The sequence below is a fragment of the Vipera berus genome, assembly GCF_964194415.1.
Source record: "Vipera berus genome assembly, chromosome: W".
NCBI classification, from domain to species: Eukaryota; Metazoa; Chordata; class Lepidosauria; order Squamata; family Viperidae; genus Vipera; species Vipera berus.
The window spans coordinates 75796866-75819662 of record NC_138210.1 but is presented as its reverse complement, the minus strand read 5'-3'; the positions used below and the strand labels follow the sequence as shown (position 1 = coordinate 75819662).

At 51.5% G+C, this 22797-nt stretch overlaps 1 protein-coding gene across 1 annotated transcript in view; it reads left to right on the top strand.

Moving 5' to 3' along the window:
- The window catches only part of LOC308676636 (ephrin type-B receptor 4-like), a 33617-nt gene extending 11051 nt beyond the window's left edge, over positions 1-22566 (top strand). Inside the window, exons 2-16 of the mRNA XM_081342608.1 lie at positions 595-665; positions 2070-2748; positions 5338-5493; positions 6034-6363; positions 7645-7769; positions 10402-10558; positions 11114-11216; positions 11517-11587; positions 12259-12372; positions 13526-13773; positions 14830-15045; positions 15203-15352; positions 17021-17214; positions 21200-21355; positions 21455-22566. Of these exons, the coding sequence (XP_081198734.1) occupies positions 595-665; positions 2070-2748; positions 5338-5493; positions 6034-6363; positions 7645-7769; positions 10402-10558; positions 11114-11216; positions 11517-11587; positions 12259-12372; positions 13526-13773; positions 14830-15045; positions 15203-15352; positions 17021-17214; positions 21200-21355; positions 21455-21578 (2894 nt within the window). The 3' untranslated portion in view covers positions 21579-22566. The remainder of the gene's footprint in view (positions 1-594; positions 666-2069; positions 2749-5337; positions 5494-6033; positions 6364-7644; positions 7770-10401; positions 10559-11113; positions 11217-11516; positions 11588-12258; positions 12373-13525; positions 13774-14829; positions 15046-15202; positions 15353-17020; positions 17215-21199; positions 21356-21454) is intronic.
- Positions 22567-22797: the final 231 nt, after the last annotated feature.

The window sequence follows — 22797 nt, the reverse complement described above, 5'->3', positions numbered from 1 at the left end:
AATAGGATAGGATGGGATGGGATGGGATGGGATAATAATGGAATGGGATGGGATGGGGTAAGGATGGGATGGGATCGGATGGGATGGAATGGGATAGAATGGGATGGGGTAAGAATAGAATAGGATAGAATAGAATAGAATAGAATAGAATAGAATAGAATAGAATAGAATAGAATAGAATAGAATAGAGAATTATGGGAATAGAATAGAATAGAATAGAATAGAATAGAATAATAAAATCCAGAATAGAATAGAATAGAATATAGAATAGAATATGGAGTAGAACAGAATAACAGAGCTGAAAGGGATCTTGGAGGTCATCTAGTCCAATCCCCTACTCAATCAGGAGACCCTATCCCATTTCACACAAGGGGCTGTCCAGTCTCTTCTTAAAAACTTCCAGTGCTGGAGCATTCCTATCTTCTGGAGGCAAGCAGTTGCGCTGGTTGACTGTTCTCACTGTCAGTAAATGCTCCAGAGGTTTTGTCCTCCGTTCTGGGCACCCGGGTAGGGCAGGGGGGGGGGCACCGATGAGGGCAGTCGGGACAAGCACTCATCTCCCCCCCCCGGCCGCTTTCTCTCTCCTTCTTTCAGAAAACCTCATGAACACGAAATTCGAGACCGCCGACCTCCGATGGACCACTTACCCTGCTGACGATGGCCAGGTGAGGGGGCGAAGGGTCTTCGGCCTCCCCCTTGGGGCTGTGGGCTGGGAACGATGGGAGTTGCAGTCCACACCACCTGGGGGACGGTTGTGGGGGGGGGAAAACGGGCGTGTGGGCAAGAATCAGTCGAGTTGTGCAATAACCCAGGTGCACCGGGCAACCCTCGCCTCTGCGGTTTCCATGAGATTGCCAAATTTGGCAACACAATTTTGGGAACCACATTGTCAGAAAAACATGCCGGCCGCTGGCCCCTGGGATCGTGCCGTTGTGCAAGAGATCGCCACCAGATTAAATGACATTTTTTAAAAAAATAAAAGATCGGTGGGTGTGTGTGTGTGTTGAAGGCCCCAGGCATCGTTTAAAGACCCGGCAGATATTCACCACCCCGTTTTAGGGACTTAAAAACGGCCGTATCCAAAATCTCCCGGCTGCCTTTATTAAGGATAAATGTCAGCTCGGATCCGGACGAGTGGTTTTGAAAGCGGAGACAGGAAGCAGAAAAGGCAACAGCGGAGGGAGGATCTGATTCTCACCCCGGCAGGGAAGGAAACCGAAGCATCCCACTTTCCTACGTGATTAAAGACTTAGGAAGGGAAAAAAATGTATAGTTTTCATAGCTTAAAGTTTTATCTTGTGGCTTTTACTTGGTTGCAAGCTGCCTTCCAGCTGCTTCTAGGTGGGACGGGCGGCATAAATAATAATAAAAATAATAAACCTTTTATTGTCAAAGTACAACAGGTGTACATTGAGATTAGCTGAGCCTCCCCCCCCCCGTGCTCTCTCCCCCCAACACACAGTGACCACAAACCCTCCATCCCACCACACCATGTGAACATATAAATCTAATAAATAAGAAGCACTTAATAATAAAAGAGGCACGGAGTCACCTGAACGGTGAGATGGGTGGCAAATGAATTGATGAATAATAAACAATAAATAAGTAATAAAGAGGCTCGGAGTCGCCCAAACGTTCTTGCAGACGTTTCATGACCTAACTAGGTAGCATCATCAGTACTAGAAGGGAAGGGGGGGGGTTTGCAGAGTGGAGGACGGGGAGGAAGAGTGTGGACTTTGCCTCTGCCTTCCCTTGATGGACAGGGATGAAGGAAAGCCCAAGGAAGCGTTCAGCCAGTTCGTGGACCAGCGAAACTCTGGCGAACGCATCCTGGCCACCAAGTGATGGCGGCAGATTTGGGAAGCATCTTGGCGTGGTTGACTTTGGGGACCCAGCAAACCTCCCCCCCCCCAGAGTGCCCCATTGAGCTCCCCCTCCTGTCCAGTCCTACTTGGGAAGCGAAGCTCTGCCACTTTGATCGTACGGCTCGTCCACCCGATATTACGAGAGGGCGCTCCCGAGCCCCGTGGGCCACGGTTAATTAACCTGCCCGGCGTTTCTCCTCGCAGTGGGAAGAGATAAGCGGGATGGATGAGGAGCAGAACAGCGTCCGGACCTTTGAGGTGTGCGGGGTCCACCAACCCAACCAGAACAACTGGCTGCGCACCACCTTCGTCCCCCGATCGGGCGCCACGTACGTCTACGCCGAGCTGCGCTTCACGGTGGTGGAATGCTTCTCCATCCCGCGGGTCACCCGGGCGTGCAAGGAGACGTTCAACGTCTTTTTCTACGAAGCCGATGCTGACCTGGCCTCGGCCACTTTCCCGCCCTGGATGGAGAACCCTTACGTCAAGGTGGACACGGTGGCGGCCGAGCACCTCACCCGCAAGCGGCCGGGCATGGAGGCCTCCGGGAAGGTGAACGTCAAGACGCTGCGGGTGGGACCGCTCTCCAAGACGGGCTTCTACTTGGCCTTCCAGGACCAGGGTGCCTGCATGGCCTTGCTCTCCGTCCGGCTGTTCTACAAGAAGTGTCCGGCCGTCACCGTCAACTTCACGCTCTTCCAGGAGACGGTGCCCAGGGAGCTGGTCATGCCGGTCAGCGGGCAGTGTGTGCCCAACGCCGTTAAGACCAGCTCCCGCCCACTCAGCATGTACTGCCGGGAGGACGGGCAGTGGGCTGACCAGGCCATCACGGACTGCACCTGTGCGGCCGGCTACGAACCCTCGGAGAGCACCAGGTGCCGAGGTGAGGAGTCTGGTCTGGGTGGGTGGGCGGAAGGGCGAGGGGGGGGCTTGTCTTGATGCTCATGCAGGAGATCGGAGTCCTCCTTTTACGACCACAATGGAACCCCAAGTTTCTATTGCTGAGCGAGGCAGTTGTTTGCCCCATTTTACGACCTTTCTGGCCACAGTTGCTAAGTCCATCACCGCGGTTGTTAATGTTGTTAAGTGGATCCAGATTCTCTGTTGACTTTGCTTGCCAGAAGGTCGCAAAAGGGGAATCACTGGACCCCCTGGGGGACACACCGCGACCGTCGTGAATACGAGTGAGTCGGTTGCCAAAGAGCCGAATTTTGATCACGTGATCGTGGGGACGCTGCAGCGGTCGTAAGTCTGAAATACGGCCATAAGTCACTTTTTTCAGTGCCATTACAACTTGGAATGGTCACTAAGTGAATTTTCATAAGTCGAGGACTACCTGTACCCTGGAAGAGACCAGGCCTTTGCTTCTTTCTGGAAGCCCGCAAGCAGGGGAACGACGGGGAGGTCCCTTCTCTGCTTCTTTTTCCTTTGGCTGGGGTTGACAGGTAGACTGCCTCTGACAGGGCAGGCTCCACACAACTACAACTGAAATGGTATAGGGTTTCCTGCCTGGGCAGAGGGTTGGACTAGATGACCTCCAGGATCCCTTCCAACTTTATTATTATTGTTGTTATTGTTACAAGGATGACCCAAAGAACCAGGAAAGAGAAGGGAAAAAAAATGTCTGCCCCCCTGGGGGATTCTAGGCCTCAGCCGTTGACTCTTCCCTGGCCGGTTGGCATGGGGGGGGGGTCCTCTGGAGATATTCCTGGGCCCCCCACTCATTTCCTTGTCCTCCTGGGCCCCTTTTTGGACCCGCAAGCTTAGCTCCTGCCGGCGGTTTCCCTTCTCTGCTCATCTGCTGTTGGCCCATGGAGGGGGGGGGAAGAAGCATTCCTGGCCCCCCCATGGGAGAAGCGGAAGTGGGCTGGGGGCAGGACAGGACCCACCTGCGGACCGATTGCCCGGCAATCCAGAAGATAAACCCAGATAATCCAGTGCCCTTGGGGGGGGAGGGGAAGTCTCCATTGGGGGGGCAGGTGGGGTGCAGGAGAGGAAAGCAAAAGAGAAGGGGAGGGGTGAGACCCTTCCCCAAATAACCTGCTCTCCAAGTCCCCCTTTGTAGACTGTGGTGGGCTGATGGGAGCCATTTCCCCCCCCCACCCCAACTCTGCAGCTGTCCTCTGTCTCTCTCCAGCGTCCTGGCCTCTCTTGCGCAGGGGGGGGGCAGGCTGGGGGTCTTGGATTCCCACCCACAGGCAGGCAGGCGGGCTGGAAGCCCCAGGAATGCCAACTATCCGGAGGTCAAGGGTAATCGGCGGGAGGGGGGGCGGAGGAGAGCCCAGAGCAGGTTGCTGCTGGCAGAAGCCCACAGAGCCCCCCCCCAGCCTGAGGGAGGGGAGGGGAACGGCTTTGTTTGCCCTCCTTTGGCTGCTCTCTTGAGGCTGGGGTGTGCATCCCTTCCCCCCCCCAGGCACCCCCTTCCCTGCCAGAAGACGCAGGCCTTGGAGAGGGAGGGGGAGGGCCAGTCTAGGGCCAGTCGTAAAGAGGGGGGGGGTCCAACTCTAACAGAAGGCGCCGTTCTCAAGCAGCCGGGCTACGGGGTTGAGTCCTTTTACAGAGCTTTGGGGGGGGTGGGGGGGGTGATGGGGGTCTTGATGGGCTGGCAGCCCCCATTGGGCGGGGCTTAGCTAGAGCAGGGCTAGGGCACGTTTTGGGCAGGGTTCAAAGGGCAATCTAATGGGATGCAACCAGGAACTTTTTCAGGGGAGGGCTGGACTGGAAGACCTCCGAGGTCCCTTCCAACTCTGTTATTCTGTCTCCCTTCCTTCCTCCCGTCACAATTGCTCTTTTAGTGACCATTTGAAGTTGTAACGTTAGTGGGAAAAGTGACTTAACGACTGTTTTGTCACACTTCACGACCGTCGCAGCCCCCCCCCCCCGCGGTCACGTGATCAAAATTCGGACGCTCGTCAACTGACTTGTGTTTAGGACGGTTGCAGCGTCCCGTGCGTGTGTGTGTGTGTGTGTGACGTGATCCCCTTTCGCGACCTTCTGACGGGCAAAGTCGACGGGGGAAGCCGGGTTCGCTTAAGGACCGTGTTTCCTCACTTAGCGACTGTGGCGAGGAAGGTCATCAAAAGGAGGGGGGGGCGAAACTCGCCTAACAAATCGTCTCGCTCAGCGGCGGAAATATCGGGCTGAGTTTCGGCCATAAATTCTGATATTCTGTATTGGGAGCTTCCAGACGGACGAATTTTGCAGCCGTTTCTCTCCCTTCGTAACCCGAAATTCCAACTCATCTCCAAAAAAAAAAAAAAAAAGAATAGAAGGGAAAAAAAGGAAGCCGATGTGTTGCACACACACACACACAGACACACACACCCGCTAGTTCTGGGGCTGTGGGGAGAGCCCCGGGGTGCAGGGAGCCCCCCCCCCAAAGAGACACAATAATAGGGGAGACTGAAGGAATAGTCTCCAAAGTACAAAGGCAACCCGGCCAGGCTGACCGTCTCTCCCGCCCTCTCCGCAGCCTGCCCGGCGGGGCTCTTCAAGGCCGTCCAAGGGGAGGGGGGCTGCCAGCCCTGCCCGCCCTTCAGCACGTCCCCCTCCCCGGGCTCCAGCGAGTGCTCCTGCCGCATCGGCTTCTACCGGACGGCCAAGGAGCCGGTCGCCAAGCAGTGCTCCAGTGAGTGGCCCAAGCACCGGGAGGGGCGGGAGAGGGCTTTCTCGGGGGGGGGGGGATGGGCGAGGCCTGGGAGGAGGGGCCTTTTGGGGGTTAGGGAGGTGAAAGTGGGGGGAGGGGCTTTGGGGGGTGGGAGAGAAGGCTGGGGGTGGGTGGGAGGGAGAGGGCCGGGGAGGAGGGTTTGGGGGGGCTAGAAGAGAAAGGGGGGGTAGGGGTGGGAGAGGGCTGGGGCGGAGGGATCTGTGGAGAGTAGGAGAATGAGGGTGGGTGGAAGGTTTTGGGGGTAAGTGGTAGAGCTGGGGAGGGGTCTTTTGCGGGGTTAGGAGAGCGAGGGCGGGGAGAGGGTTTTGGGGGGAGAACAAGGCTGGTTGGGTCCTTTTGAGGCGGGGGGCCTGGCTCTCAAGGGTTGGGTGGAGGAGTTATTTTGGGGGGCAAGAGACCGAGGGCTGCTGGAAGGACTGTTTTTTGCGGTGTGTGTGTGTGTGTGTGTGTGTGTGTGTCAAGGGTGTCCCAGGCCTGACCCTGCTGTCTCCCCCCTCTCAGCCACGCCGTCTGCCCCACGCAGCATCGTGGCGAAAATCAACGGTTCGGTGGCCGTGCTGGAGTGGAGTGAACCCCTGGAAAACGGGGGCCGGGATGATGTCTCCTACCACCTCCGCTGCCAAGAGTGCCCCGAACGGCAGAGCTGTCGGGAGTGCGCCCGCCTGGCCTACGCCCCCCGATCTCGGGGGCTGGTGGACCGCACGGTCACTGTGGAGGGTCTGCAGCCCTACATCACCTACTCCTTCCAGATCCAAGCGGTCAACGGCGTCTCCGATCTCAGCCAGAACCCGCCCCAGTCAGAGTCCATCAATATCACCACCAACAAGGACGGTAGGTCCCCTCCTGGAACGGCATCGCTCGGACTGGGTTGCCCAAGCAGGAGCTGAGCAGAGGTGGCCCCACCCTTCTCCATGCCCCCCCAGATCCCCTAGCTCAGAAGTGTGGGTCCTGACACAACTGACATAAAAGTACCATCTGCTAAAGAGCAATAATCGTCAGGCAGGAAAGACCGGGTCCATACATGAAGATCCAGTTACACTGCTTTATTGCTGAAAGCCCAGGCGTAGGAATCTTCTAAATCAGGGCTTTTCAACCAGTGGTACGGGTACCACCTGTGCTACATTGGCACCTGGCAGGTGGTACACGACCATCCTAGAAAAGTGGTAGCGGGGGAGGGGAATGAGCTGAACCACTGGCAGCACCACACAAGCCTGAGCAAGAGACGGCGGGAGCTGCAGGGCTGTCAGGGCTCAGCGGAAGCGCCAGGATCAGCGCCAGCATCCAGCTGGAGCTCGGCGCTGATCCTGGTGCTTCTGCTAAGCCCAGAAGAAGCGCCGATCAGCTGGAACGTTGGAGCATCTCCAGGGTCTTGTAATTTACATTCAGATGCTTGGCAACTGATTCATATTTATGACGGTCACAGTGTCCCTGGGCCATGTGAAGTGACCAAAACCTGCTGCAACCCCCAGCAGAGGAAGGAATAAAAACCAAACACCCCCACCCCACCCCCGCTGCCAATCCTCAACAGAAATGCTCACAACAATGAAAACAGGAAGAATGCCGCTGGGCGGGCAGGCGGGTGTCTCGCTCGGCTGTGGCTTGGGGGGCACTTTTTTCAGTGCCATTGTAACTTCAAACAGTCACTAAGCAAACTGTTGTAAGTCGAGGACTACCTGTACTTCATCACTTTCTTCCCCCCCCCCCTTTTTTTTTTTTTTTTTTGATCATCGAGTTTTTGACACCTTGCTAGGCGACTGGTGGTCCTCGGATGTTGCCATATCCTAAAAATGGTGCAATGGGTGAAAAGGTTGAAAAGCCCTGACCTGGATGACTTAAGAGTCTCCATAGATGTACCTTCAAATGGTTGCTAAACAAACAGTCGTAACTTGAGGACTATCTGCAGGGTTGGTATGGAAAGCAGGATTTGGAGAACCAAGAGGAGGAACCTCTTAGGACGGTGAAGCTATGTTATTCGGGGCCAACAGTAGAGGGCAGCCAAGAGTGGGGATGTTTCTGCCTCTCTTCTCTACCTCCACCTAGTGGTCGTGTTGATCTTTGCAGCCCAGATAAGGCTGTCTCAACTCTCCCTCCTTGCTCCTTTTGTGTTGCCAGTCCCTCAGCCGGTGTCCGATATCAAGCAAACCTCCGTCAGCCCCAGCGGGGTCACCTTGGCCTGGCCGTTCGTCCAGCCACCAACGGGCAACATCTTGGATTACGAGGTCAAGTATTACGAGAAGGTAAGTGTTGTTGTTTTTTTCTTGCAAACTTTTAATTTTTTCCCCCCGGACTTAAAACACAAAAGAAAGAAAAAAAGGGAGAAACAAAACGAACGACGACCAGACGCTGATAATAAACAAAAAACAAAGAAACAAATGGGTGTACAAAACGAAAAACCAGTGACGAATCTGTCATTCAGAGGGACAGTATAAACATTAAAAAGTCCACCCTGGTTGAATGCTGAAAAATGTATCAAAAATATGAGAAGGTAAATGTTGACTTCCCTTTTTTGGACCACATTTGGAATATGGCGTCCAGTTTTAGAATAGAATAGAAGCTGGAAGGGACCTTGGAGGTCTTCTAGTCCAGCCCCCTGCCCAAGCAGGAGAACCTACACCTTGTCAGACAGGCGAACGTCTAGCCTCTTCTTAAAAACCTCCAGGGATGGAGCACCCACGATTTCTGGTGGACAGCGGTTCCACTGGCTAATTGTCCTCCCTGTTAAGAAGTTTCTCCTTAATTCCAGGTTAATTCTTAATTCTTTGGTCAGTTCCCAACCATCCTTCTCTCTGGTGCTTTGGAGAATAGGGGGACCCCCTCCTCTTTGGGGCAGCCCCTCAGATACTGCAATACTGCTTTTGATCACCACAATAAAGATCTTGAGGCTCTGGAAAATGTGCAGAGAACGGCAACAAAGATGATTGGGGGACCGAAGTCCAAGAGCTATGAAGAACGGTTTGCTGGAATTGGGTAGGTCTAGTTTAAGGGGAAGAAGGACATTGATAGGGGTGATGTGATAGCAGTCTTCCGATATTTTGAGGGGCTGCCCCAAAGAAAAGGGGGGGGTCAACTTATTCTGCAATGCGCCAGAAGGCGAGAGAAGAAGCAACGGATGGAAACTAAGCCAGGAGCAATCTAGAAGTAAGGAGAAGTTTCCTAACCGTGAAGACAATTAACCAGTGGAACATTTTGGCCTCCAGAAGCGGTGAATGCTCCAACACCGGAAGTTTTTAAGAAGAGGCTGCTCAGCCATTTGTCTGAAATGGTATATAGGGTTTCCTGCCTGAGCAGGGGGTTGGTCTAGACGACCTCCAAGGTCCCTTGCAGTCCTGTGGTTCTATTATAATCAGTGGAAAGGCTTGCCTCCAGAGGTCGTGGATTCTGTTATTCACTGAGGATCCGTTTTCTCAACCCGGCGGGCTCCGGATTGTGTTTCTGCACATCCACGGACTAAAACAGGGCAGCAAAGGGATCCCCAACCTCTATCTTTTGCTCTGGGTTTGGGGCAAAGGAGGGGTCTTTGAGAGAGATGCCCAGATATACAGTTCGCCCCGTTGCTTCAGCCTTAAGTCCTTTCCTCAGTTTGGTACCCCTTCAGCAAAACTGCCAACATTTGCCCATAAAATGTAGACTTGAATTATTTCTTTTACACAAACACACACACACACACACACACACACACACACACACACACACCTTCACTCAACACTGCCAGGATCCAGGCTTTGCGGCACATCGTCTCCCTTTTAAGTTGAGCGGTAAATCCCCGGCCAATATTTCTGAGGAGGGGAGACACCCCCTCCCCCGGCGGTCACGGTTCTCAGGAGCCAAATTCACTTTTTCACGGGAGAACGAGGCCTTTCCGAGGATGCGCTTCCCACCTGCGGCTGTATAATCAGCCTTCCTGGCCTTTTAAAAAAAATTCCTTTTGTGTTTTGGGAGTTGAAAAGCGCTGACAGATTAATTGGTCAGCCAGACGGCTTTGAAGAGGATCTGCCTGACGATTGATCCCGTGTAATCCACTCCAGAAACTCGTTTGGGCTGAAAAGAAGGATAAATGCCTGTTTTAAGCAATCCCTTCGCGCCTTGCCTTAGAAAAAGGTTAAGGCTGGTATCGCTCGATGGCTCCCGTCTCCGAGGGGATGTGGGGTGCTGATTCCCATCATCCTCAGCCAGGGGACAGGGGGCGGGGTCCCGGTCCTTGTAATCCACTGGAGTCCCCAAGTTAAGGGAGGCAGCTTTGGAAGAGGGAGAGGAGGGAGCTTCAAATACGGACAGCCCTCAACTTACGACCGCAACTGACTCCCAAATTTCCATTGTTGAGTGAGTTTTGCCCCATTTTATGACCTTTCTTGCCACCGTTGTTAAGTGAATCACTGCAGGCGTAGTCACACGGCTGTTAACTGAATCTCCCCACCCCCCTTGTCAGAAGGTCGCAAAAGGGGGTCACGTGACTGCCCCAGGACACCGCGACCGTCATACGTGCGAGTCAGCGGCCGAGCGTCTGAATTTTGATCACGCGACTGCCGTGATGGTCGTAAGGGCGAAAAATGCTCCTTTTTCCAATGCCGTTGCACCTTCGAACGGTCACTAAGCGAACCGCTGTGGAGGATGGCCTGTATTCTCTCTGATCGGTAACACAGAGAACAAAAAAGTGAAAAAGATTAAAGCGTAAAATATGAACAGGAGGAGCCAAATAAAAGGGCCTGCGTACAGAGAAGTGCGGTCCAGTTTTCCCGCTAACTTGGGGGTTTTGGAGACGGCGGTTGGAGAGGAGAGGACCCAAAAACCGCTGCCCAGATGTGCATGCCTGCTGAGAGGAGGGAAGGCCCAGCTGGGGTGGGCCCTGACTCCCCATCTGCCCTCTTCCAGGGCGCTGGTGGACCCATGTTTGTGAAGACCTCCGAGAACCGGGTGATCCTGTCCGGGCTGCGCCGAGGAGCCGTGTACGTTGTGCAAGTCCGGGCCCGATCCGAGGCCGGTTACGGAGGGTTTGGGCCAGAAAAGGCCTTCCAGACTCATGGAGCTGGTAAGACCCCCTCGGTTGCAAGCGAGACTCCCCCCACCCCCACCAGGTGCTCTCGGATCCTGGGGGTTTTATTGCAGACGGATGGCGACCCAAGTGCCGTGTTTCCCCGAAATTAAGACCCGGCCTTACGTTCCTTTTGCCTGCCAAAGAGGCAGCGGATCTGAATGTCGGAGCGTCTCTTGCCTTCGGACCCAGCAGAGCCGGGAGGTTTGTGATAGGTTTGCCACGAAGCCCTTTTAAAATGAGAAGAAGGGAAGAGAACAAGAGAAGTAAAATAAGGGAAAGAAAAAAGGGAAGAAGGGAAGGAAAAAGGAATGAGTGAATGGAGGAAAGAGAAAGGAAAGGAAAAGGAAGGAAAGAGAAAGAAAGAGAAAGAAAAAAAGAGAACGCAAAGGAAAGGGAAGGATTAGCGCTTTTCACCCACCAAGTTTTGGGGGGGGGATCCGTGTCCACCCCTTATTTTGCCCGTTCTGAAGTCAAAGCCTCAGTCCGGATCTGCTCCCTTCCCATCATTCCTTGCTGGTTTTGACCCCTTTGCCCCCCCCCTCCTGGCAGAGCCGGGGAGCAGCACGGAGAAGCTGGCCCTCATCGTGGGCACGGCGGCCTTGGGCAGCCTCCTCGTCTTGGCCGTGGTGATCGTGGCCGTGGTCTGCCTCCGGTAAGGCGCCTCTTCCCAAACGGAGGAGTGGGAGGGGCCAGGGGGGAGGTGGGAGGGGCCTAACCGCTTAGCCAGGACTGGGGAAGGCGTGGGAAAGAGGTGGCCAGGCGCCTGGGAATTCTGGCATCTCGTAGTCATCTACAGCCCAGGAAGACGGGGAGGAGCTTGTGGGACGAAGGAGCTCAGGATTGGCTAGCGGGATAATGGCTGAACTGAGGCGCGGGGGGTGTGGTGTGGGAGGAGCTAATGGGAGTGGGCGGGGCTTCAGGCAAGCATTCCTTTCTGTGCCTTCTCCGACAGGCGCCAGGGGTCCTCGGCCTCGCGGGAGCAAGAATATTCGGACAAACCTGGACAATACTTGATTGGGCACGGTGAGAGGGGGCGAAGATTCATGGGTGGAGGGGGGGTGGCCTGTGGAATTGTGGGAGGGGGCTGGAGGGGAGTGTATCTGCAAGATTATTTATTTGTAAAGTTGATTAGCTGCCCATCTCGTCCCGGCGGCGACTTTGAGCAGCTTGCAATATAAAAAGATAGCGCTAAATAAGACCTAGTAATATCAATACAACGCAGGCCGCTCCGTGACCGAACGACCAGAGTTGTTTGTTGCTTAACTTAAAACGAGAAATTTGTTAAGTGAGCTTTGCCCCATTTTACGACCTCCCTTGCCATGGTCGTTAAGCGAACCACCGCATTTGCTAAGCTGGTCACACGGTCGTTAAGCGAACCTGGCTCCCCCCATCGACCTTGCTCGTCAGACGGTCGCAAAAGGGGATCGCCTGACCCTGGGGGACGGTGCAACCGTCGTAAAGACGAGTCAGAGGTCAAGAATCCGAATTTTGGCTGTTGTGACCGTGGGGATGCTGCGGTGGTTGTAAGTGTGAAGAACGGTCCCTTTATTCAGTGCCATTGTAACTCTGAACGGTCACTAAACGAAAGGTTGTAAGTCGGGGAATAGCTGTACTGCTAAAAAAAAAAACCCTTATCAGTCGGGGTCTGTTGGGAGGAGCCCCCTTAACGGCCCTCCCACCCCACCTCCGGACAGGTACCAAAGTCTACATCGACCCCTTCACTTACGAGGACCCCAACGAGGCCGTGCGGGAATTCGCTAAGGAGATCGACGTCTCCTACGTGAAGATCGAGGAGGTCATCGGGGCAGGTGAGGATCGGGCCCATCCCTCTGACACCCCCCCGTCCCTCACAATCCCCTCCCCGTCTGTGGGGCTCCCACAAAATGGCCGACTCCTCTCTCTCCCTGTCTCGGGAAAAGGAATCGCGTGCGGGTTGTGTCGTCATTTGGGGTGGGGGGGATTCCTTACGGGATCAGGGTGGGGGTCGGAAAAGTCAAGAGGGCAGCCGCAACTGGGTGTGTATGTGCACCGCAACGCACATAAAGCCCCGCTTCGATCAGAAAAATTCTAGTCCTCGGCTTACGACCACAGAATTTCCCTGGCTAAGCAAGGCAGCTGTTAAGTCAGCTGCACCTGATTTTTTTCTCGGCCGCAGTCATTAAGTGAATCTCTGCGAGTTTAGTTAAGTGATTCATGGGGCCGTTAAGCAAATCCGGCCATCCCTGTTGACTTCGCTGGCCGGAAGTCGCAAATCACGATCGAGGGAGGCTGCACCTGAATTTTTACCGTGCGACGGGGGATATTGCGGTGGTCGTAAGTAGGAGGAATGGTTGTAAGTCACTTTTTTCAGTGCTGTTGTAACTCCGGTCACTAAATGAATCGTTGTAAGTCAAGGACTTCCTGAACAGCATTTCAGCAGAGGTGAGGGTCATTCCTCCTCTGAGTGGCAACGGGGAATTGCATCTGCTCTGTTGTTTGGGGCCCGGCTGGTCTCTTCCTCACCCGGGAACGGAGTTGTTACAAGCACCCGAAAAGGGTGGGCGACTGAGAACTTTGCAACCTGTGGACTACAACTCCCAGAATTCCCCTAGCCGGCAAGGGTTTCCCAGAATTCAGCCCGGAAAGGACAACAACAAATGTGGCTAGACTGCTTTTATTGCTTTTTTTTTTTGGATAGGGTAACTTTCTTAATAGACAGCGGGAATGCGGTCAACATAATATATCTAGACTTCGGGAAAGTGGAAAAAAGAGCCGGCTGGGGAATTCTGGGAGTTGAAGTCCAGAGGTTGTAAACTTCCCATAATTGACCCAAAAGACGCAACTGAAGGGATCTGGCCACAGAGAGACCTTTTTGGGGAAGAGACCCACCCCAACGCTGCCCTTGCATTTTGGGGGAGTCCCAAATCCATATTTAATTATTAAGCAGCCCCCTCCCTCTCTGCTTGCCCCCGACTCTCGCAGGGGAATTTGGGGAGGTCTGCCGTGGACTCCTGAAGGTGCCGGGCAAGAAGGAGGTCTACGTGGCCATCAAGACCCTGAAGGGGGGCTACACGGAGAAGCAGCGGAGGGAGTTCCTGAGCGAGGCCAGCATCATGGGCCAGTTCGAGCACCCCAACATCATCCGCCTGGACGGCGTCATCACCAACAGCGTCCCCGTCATGATCATCACCGAGTTCATGGAAAATGGCGCCCTGGACTCCTTCCTGCGGGTGAGGGGGGGAGGAGACCCCACGGCCCTGGGGAGGGGGGAACCCCTGGGGTTCGGTGTTTTATGTTTTGCTTTGTATTTTATTTTATTTTATTGTTTTATTTTATTTTACTTTATAGTAGAATAGAATATTTATTTTATTATTTTATACTTTATTGTTTTGTTTTGTTTTTATTATTTTATTATTTTAGTTTAGTTTCATTTTATTTTACTATTTGTTTTATTTTTATTGTATTAGTTTATTTTATAATAGAATAGAATATTTATTATTTTATTGGTTTTTATTATATTTTATTATTTTATTGTTTTTATTTTATTTTATTTTACTATTGTTTTATTTTTATTTTATTATTTTATTTTATAATAGAAGAATATTTTAATATTTTATTGTTTTGTTTTTTGATTATTTTATATTTTATTTTATTATTTTATTGTTTTGTTTTTATTTTATTAGTTTTATTTTATTTTACTATTTATTTTAATTCAATTTTATTATTTTATTTTATGTTATTTTGTTTTGTTCTAATTTAATTTACTTTGTTTTATTTTAATTTATTTTTATCTTATGTTATTTTAATTTAATTCAATTTATTATTTTATTTTATTATTTTATTTATTTAATTGTTTTGTTTTATTATTTTATTTTATCCTACCTCCCTCCTTTTTGCTTAGGGGGGGCTGTTGTGCACCGACTAAGGCGGTCGTCCGAAGGGCTTTTCCCAGGATTCGTTCCCCAAAAAGGCCCACCTGGTACTTTCCGGTTGATTCAGGGGCCTCCACCTGTGGACTTGTGGACTTCAACTCCCAGAATCCCCCAGCCAGCATGGGAGATCTTGGCTGGGGAATTCTGGGAGTTGAAGTCCACGAGTCTTAAAGTAGCCACAGGTGGAGGCCCCTAAATCTAGAAAGGTCTTTGCAATCCCGCATCTTATTCCTCCCAGCAGCAGCCTGGGGTCTGGGTGGAAAGCCCACCGCTATCTGCCGGTCCCACTGAAAGGGTCTTAAACCCCCCATCCCACCTCGGGGGTCCTGACCCTCTTTGTTGCCCCCCCCGCAGTTGAACGACGGTCAGTTCACTCCCATCCAGCTGGTGGGGATGCTGCGGGGCATCGCGTCCGGCATGCGCTACCTCTCTGACATGAGCTACGTGCACCGCGACTTGGCCGCCCGCAACATCCTGGTCAACAGTAACCTGGTTTGCAAAGTTTCCGACTTTGGGCTGTCTCGCTTCCTGGAGGAAAATTCATCGGATCCAACCTACACCAGCTCTTTGGTACGTCGGTGTGTTCTCTTTTTCCGCTTCCCCGGACACAAGGGGTGGGTGGGTGGGCTTGCTCCCTCTCCCCTGCCCGTCGCGGGGGGGGGGGCGGACTAGATGATCCTCGTGCTCCCTGCCCCACTGCCCAATTCTACCGTCCCTCTTTCCTCAGGGGGGGAAGATCCCGATCCGCTGGACGGCCCCCGAAGCCATCGCCTTCCGCAAGTTCACGTCCGCCAGCGACGTGTGGAGTTACGGCATCGTGATGTGGGAAGTCATGTCCTTCGGAGAGAGGCCGTATTGGGACATGTCCAACCAGGATGTGAGTGGCCTGACTTTAGGGGAGGGGTCTGTGGCCCCCGAACTCCCCCCCAGCTTCTCTCTTCCCTTCCCCATTATTGGTAGGTTGGAGAAAAGCCAACTAAAACTCAGGAGCAATTTCCTGACAGTTGTTCTGTACCAGCCTGCTACCGACCCTGCAGAAAAGGCAGGGACAACCCCTTTTACAATAAGGCAAGAGGCTGGAATTACGCCTGCCAAATTTATTACTACAAAAACAAACGGAACAAGACAAACCAAGAAACAGGAGCTTTAAGAAACATGAACTATCCAAGCGGTTGCCTTCAGCAAACCAGCCCTCCCCACACATTCCCCTTATATAGAGTTCAGGGCGTGGCTTCTCTCTGCCTCCTTCCGAGAAGCCCCATTGCCTTCCTCTGTTTACTCCTGATTGACTGCCTCCTGCGTCGGGCGTCCTTGAACAGGGCCAGCTGTGGGTCATCTTCATCCACACTGTCAGGCTCACACAGCTGGGTCTCCGTGGTGACCAAGTGGGAGGGGCCTGGCTGAGGGCTCTCATCAGCAAGCTCTCCAACCCCCTCAGCAAGCTCTCCAACACCCCCCTCCTCCTCCTCTGAGTCATCCGACCCAACTGCCGAACCCACAGGCTGACCCTGAATCACAACAACAGTGAGAATAACCAGTGGAACAGCTTGCCTCCAGAAGTTGTGGGTGCTCCATCACTGCAGGCTTTTAAGAAAGGATTAGACCACCATTTATTCAGAATGTTACAGGGTCTCTTGCTTGAGCAGGGGGTTGGACTAGAAGACCTCGAAGGTCCCCCTTGTTATTCTGTTATCTCTCTGAGTTTTGCTCCAGCTGATTTGGGGCAGGGGGCTGGTGGCATCCCTGACCTTAATAGTCCTCTCCAGACCCTTTGCTGGCCTTTTGACCCACCTTTTCAGGGCGGAGTTCCAAATCCTGTCCCTTTTGCACACCTGGTTCACTCAACCGACTCTAAAAAGGACTAGGCCATTTCCCCTGACCCGTAGAATTCCTTGTGTCCAGTGTCGGTGTGTAACTTGGAGAGCAGCAAGGCCAATTCCTGAAAAGCTGGCCGCCATCTGGGCAATTTCTTCCCCTTCCCAATCGCTGGGTGGTCTCCCATCCAATACCTAATTATTACTCCCATCCCATAACTCTGCTTGGGGTTTTTCCCACCTGCTCCATACCGATAGTCCTCGACTTTAGTGACTGTTTGACGTTAAAACAACACTGAAGAAAGGGACTTACGTCCATTTTTCACACTTAACGGCCATTGCAGCATCCCCATGGCCAAAATTCAGATGCTTGGCAACTGACTCGTATTTATGACGGTCACAGTCATCCCCTTTTGCGACCTCCTCAATGGGGGGAGCTGGATTCACTTAACAACCGTGTTACTAACTTAAACAACTGCAGTGATCCAATTAGCAATGGCGGCAAGAAAGGTCGCAAAATGGGGCAAAACTCACTTAACAGCTGTCTCACTTAGCGATGGAAATTTTGGGCTCAATTGTGTGGTCGTAAGTCAAGGATCACCTTTATTTACCTCCCGCTGCCTGGATGTTGTGATTTTCCCACGGGCTCCGATTCCCCCCCTGGACGGAGGACGCCCCTCCCCCTGCCTTCCTCCCTCCCTCACCCACCGCGCTTCCCTCCCCTCCCCCAGGTGATCAACGCCATCGAGCAGGACTACCGCCTGCCGCCCCCCACGGACTGCCCCACCTCGCTGCACCAGCTGATGTTGGACTGCTGGCAGAGGGACCGCAATGCCCGGCCGCGCTTCGCCCAGATCGTCAACTCCCTGGATAAGCTGATCCGGAACCCCGCCAGCCTCAAGATCGTCTCGCGGGGAAACGGAGGGTAAGTGGGAGACACACACACACACACACACACACACACCACAAAGCCTGGCGCTTGGGCTGTGCATGCAGGAACCTCTCCGGATACTTGTGGAGGTGGGCAGGGTCCAGAGATGGTGACCTCACTGTGCCCATTGGCTTTGCGGCTTTGGAAAACGGGGGGTTGTTCCATATCAACACAGGGAAAAGCTGAGGTAACTGATGGACAGCTTAAAAAGCTAGGGTGTCAGGCTCTGGCTACTTTAAGACAGTAGGAATAAGAATAGGAATAGAATAGAACAGAACAGAACAGAATAGAAATATGAAGAATAGAATAGAATAGAATAGAATAGAATAGAATAGAATAGAATAGAATAGAATAGAATAGAATAGAATAGATATAGGAAAATAGAATAGAATAGAATTAGAATAGAATAGAATAGAATAGAATGGAATGGAATGGAATGGAATGGAATGGAATGGAATAATAAAATAAAGAATAGAATAGAACAGAACAGAACAAATATAGGACTGAAGAATAGAATAGAGTAGAATAGAATAGAATAGACAGAGTGCCTGAAGAACTATGGACAGAGGTTCGCAACATTGTACAACAGGTAGCAACCAAAACCATCCCAAAGAAAAAGAAATGCAAGAAAGCAAAATGGCTGTCTGAGGAAGCTTTGCAAATAGCTGAGGAAAGGAGGGAAGCGAAAGGCAAGGGAGAAAAAGAAAGATATGCCCAATTAAATGCAGAATTCCAGAGAATAGCTAGAAGAGATAAGAATGCCTTCTTAAATGAACAGTGCAAAGAAATAGAAGAAAACAATAGAATAGGGAGGACCAGAGATCTTTTCAAGAAAATTGGAGAGATGAAGGGAACGTTTAATGCAAAAATGGGCATGATAAAGGACCAAAATGGCAGGGACCTAAGAAGAGGCAGAAGAGATTAAGAAGAGGTGGCAAAATTACACAGAAAAACTATACAAGAATGAGCTTAACATCCCAGATAATCACAATGAGGTGGTCACTGATCTTGAGCCAGACATCCTGGAATGTGAAGTGAAGTGGGCCTTAGAAAAGCTGAGCAACAACAAAGCTAGTGGAAGTGACAGTATTCCAGCTGAGCTATTCAAAATCTTAAAAGACGATGCAGTAAAAGTGCTACACTCAGTTTGCCAGCAAATTTGGAAAACTCAACAGTGGCCACAGGATTGGAAAAGATCAGTTTACATTCCAATTCCAAAGAAAGGCAGGGCCAAAGAATGTTCAAACTATCGCACCATTGCACTCATTTCTCATGCTAGTAAAGTTATGCTTAAAATCCTACAAGCTAGACTCCAGCAGTATGTGGATTGAGAACTACCAGAAGTACAGGGAGGATTTTGAAGAGGCAGAGGAACTAGAGATCAAATTGCCAACATACGCTGGATCATGGAGAAAGCTAGAGAGTTCCAGAAAAACATCTACTTCTGCTTCATTGACTATGCTAAAGCCTTTGATTGTGTGGATCATAACAAACTGTGGCAAGTCCTTAAAGAGATGGGAGTACCAGACCATCTTATTTGTCTCTTGAGAAACCTATATGCGGGTCAAGAAGCAACAGTGAGAACTGGACACGGAACCACTGATTGGTTCAAAATTGGGAAAGGAGTCCGGCAAGGCTGTATACTGTCACCCTGCCTATTTAACTTGTATGCAGAGCACATAATGAGAAAGGCAGGGCTAGATGAATCAAAAGTTGGAATTAAGATTGCCGGAAGAAATATCAACAACCTAAGATATGCAGATGATACCACTCTAATGGCAGAAAGTGAAGAAGAACTAAAGAGCCTCTTGTTGCGGGTGAAGGAGGAGAGTGCAAAAGTTGGATTGAAACTCAACATTAAGAAAACCGAGATCATGGCATCCGGCCCTCTCAATTCCTGGCAAATAGATGGGGAAGAAATGGAGGTAGCGACAGATTTTATTTCCCTGGGCTCCAAGATCACTGCAGATGGGGACTGTAGCCAAGAAATTAAAAGACACTTTGCTCCTCGGGAGGAAAGCCACGGCAAATCTAGACAGCACACTAAAAAGCAGAGACATCACCCTGTCAACAAAAGTGTGTATAGTTAAGGCTATGGTCTTCCCAGTTGCAATGTATGGCAGTGAAAGCTGGACCATAAGAAAGGCTGAGCGCCAAAGAATTGAGGCCTTTGAACTCTGGTGCTGGAGAAGACTCCTGCGAGTCCCTTGGACTGCAAGGCGATCAAACCGGTCAGTCCTAGAGGAGATCAACCCTGACTGTTCTTTGGAAGGCCAGATCCTGAAGCTGAAACTCAAATACTTTGGCCACCTAATGAGAAGGAAGGACTCGCTGGAGAAGAGCCTCATGCTGGGGAAAGATTGAGGGCAAGAGAAGAAGGGGACGACAGAGAAGGAGGCGGCTGGATGGAGTCACTGAAGCAGGAGGCGTGAGCTTAAATGGACTCCAGAAGATGGTGGAGGACAGGAAGGCCTGGAGGAACGTTGTCCATAGGGTTGAGATGGGTCAGACACGACTTCGCAGCTAACAACAACAAGACTAGAATAGACTAGAAATTAGAATAGAATAGAATAGAATAGAATAGAATAATAAAATACAGAATAGAATAGAACAGAACAGAACAAATATAGGACTGAAGAATAGAGTAGACTACACTAGAATAGCATAGAAATTAGAATAGAAATTAGAATAGAATAGAATAAATATAGAAATGAAGAATAGAATAGAATAGAATAGAATAGAATAGAATAGAATAGAATAGAATAGAATAGAATAGAATAGAATAGAATAGAATAGAATAGAATAGAATAAGGAATGGAATAAGAAAATAAAATAGAATAGAATAGAATAGAATAATAAAATACAGAATAGAATAGAACAGAACAAATATAGGACTGAAGAATAGAATAGAATAAAAATTAGAATAGAATAAAAATTTGAATAGAATAGAAATTAGAATAGAATATGGGAATAGAATAGAATAGAATAGAATAGAATAGAATAGAATAGAATAGAATAGAATAGAATAGAATAGAATAGAATAGAATAGAATAGAATAGAATAGAGCTGGAAGGGACTTTGGAGGTCTTCTAATCCAGCCCCTGCACAAGCCTATACCATTTCAGAGAAGTGACTGTCTAGTGGACTTGTGGACTTCAACTCCCAGAATTTACCAGCCAGCCGTTTTTTCACTTTACCTAACTCAAGATATATTACGTCTACTGCATTCCCTCCATCTATCAAGAAAGTTTTCCAATCAAAAAATGTGATAAAGTAGTCTAGCCACATTTGTTCTTGTTCTGTCCGTGCTGAAATCTGGTAAACCCTCGCTGGCTGGGGAATTCTGGGAGCTGCAGTTCACAAGTTTTGTTAAAGCGGCTAAGGTTTGGACACCCCTGCTGTAAAGTTAATGAAAAGGGAAAAAACCCCTAGGAAAACTTTTCCCAAAGTTCCCAGTGGTCTGATTCTATGCATTAGGGGGTCTCCAAACTTGGCCACTTTTAAGATTTGTGGACTTCAACTCCCAGAATTCCCCAGCCCAACAAGGATTCACCAGCATTCAGCATGGATAGGACAATATGGCTAGATGACCTTTATTGCATTTTTTTTAAAGGGTAACTTTCTTAATAGACGGTGGGAATGCAGTAGACGTAATATGTCTTGACTTCGGCGAAATGAAAAAAAGAGCCGGCTGGGGAATTCTGGGAGTTGAAGTCCACACGTTTTAAGCTGCCCACCGGTCATCTCAGCTTTTCCCCATGTTCAGAAGCGAATTCCACTCACAAAGCCTGGGTGGTTTCGGCTCTGGGGGGCTCTTACAGGCTTTGGGGGGGCACCTCAGCCTCTTGTATCCAGATGTTTTGGTCACCTGCCCAGGATTCACCTCCGGATTGGGGGCTCTCCTATGTGAGAGCCCCCCCTCCCATCCCCTGGTGATCCTGACTGGCTGCTGATCCTGCCGCTCCCCCCCTCCCACCAGGCCGTCCCACCCTCTGCTGGACCAGCGGCTGCCCCATTACTCCTCCTTCGGCTCGGTCAGCGACTGGCTGCGTGCCCTCAAGATGGGCCGCTATGAAGACAGCTTTGCCAATGCCGGTTTCACCTCCTTCGAGCTGGTCAGCCAACTCTCCTCCGAGTAAGTGGATGGGAGGGGGGAGGGCAGAGGGAAGGGGAGGCGGAAGGGCAGAGAAAGGGGTCACCTGACCCTGCCCCCTTCCTCGGTTTCCCTCCACAGAGACCTGCTGAGAATTGGTGTGACCTTGGCTGGGCATCAGAAGAAGATCCTCTCCAGCGTCCAGAACATGCGTGTCCAGGGCAAGGCTGGCACCTCCACAGCGGCCAAAGTGGGACAGTACTGACCGGCACTTGGCCGGAGAAGCACAGATTTGCCCGTCTCTGACTTTTTTGACTTCTTTTCGAGGAGGGGGCCTGGGGGAGACGCCTCTTCTCGCAGCGCCCACCTCCTCTGCTCTTCTTGCTCTCCCCCACCCCATAAATTCGTCCCTTCCCCACTTTGGGGGAGGACGCCCAAGGAGACTGAAGTCCCAGACTGACCCAAGGACCCTCTTGGAAAGTTGCGTTCCCTGCCGGCTTCATGGCAGGGAAATTGGGGAGACCCCCCCTGGACGGAGGCCACAAACTGGGCCCCTCCCTCACCACGCTTCGAGGGATATCATGCCAAAGAAGGACAGCTCTTCCCAGCTGGTGCCCTCCCCCCAGCTGTGGGGAGCAAGTTTCGGGGGGGCCTGCAAAAGTGGGGAGGGTACAAAACCCCCTCTTGGGGCTGTTGGAGGAACACAGATGGGGAAACTCACCCCCTCCACACACACCCTAGCCTCGAAGGGAGATGAGACACCTAGCAACGTGGAGCCGAGACTTGAACCCAGCACCTCTTCTGCACAAGGAGGAGATGCAGCTGGGAGGTCTCGGTGAACAACCGGTGCTTGCTCCCCGCTCCCGCTCTCTGGGACCAGGAAGCCAAAGAACCCAGAGCTTTGGGGCATGGGCTGTGCAGACCCTTCCCACACAGGGGGGGGGGCGGGCAGCTGAAATTGTGGGAAACCCAGGACGGGACTGGCAAAGCAGGCCTGGGTGACAATCGGTAACGCTGCCCCCCAGTGGTGAGGTCCTGCGGGTGACGCCCTTGGAGAAGAGGGGTTGGGGGCTCCCTACGGCCCCTGGAGACCCCTGGGGCTCATGGCAGAAGGTGCTGGCTTTATAACACTTCTTTAGCCTTCATATTGAAGGTGGTCCTATATATTGCTTTTTATTAAAACAAATTGTGTATCTTCTAAGCCAAAATTAAGGGGAAGGGGCTGCTGAGGGGTGGGGGACCTGGGTCCAGTGGATGGCTGGTGGGAGACTTGGGGGGGGCTAAAGTTTCAGGATGGCCCCCTCCCTTTGTCACTGCTAATGCACAAGGCAAATAGATACTCTTCCCTTGGAATTGCAAAAGGTTGAAACTTCCCAACTTTTTTGGGGGGGCCCTCTGGTTGCAATGTGAGGAGCCCCAAGACACCTGTGGGGGTGCAGGGCTCCCCAAAACTGATAAGGGGGCTGTGATGGCACAGCCGAGGC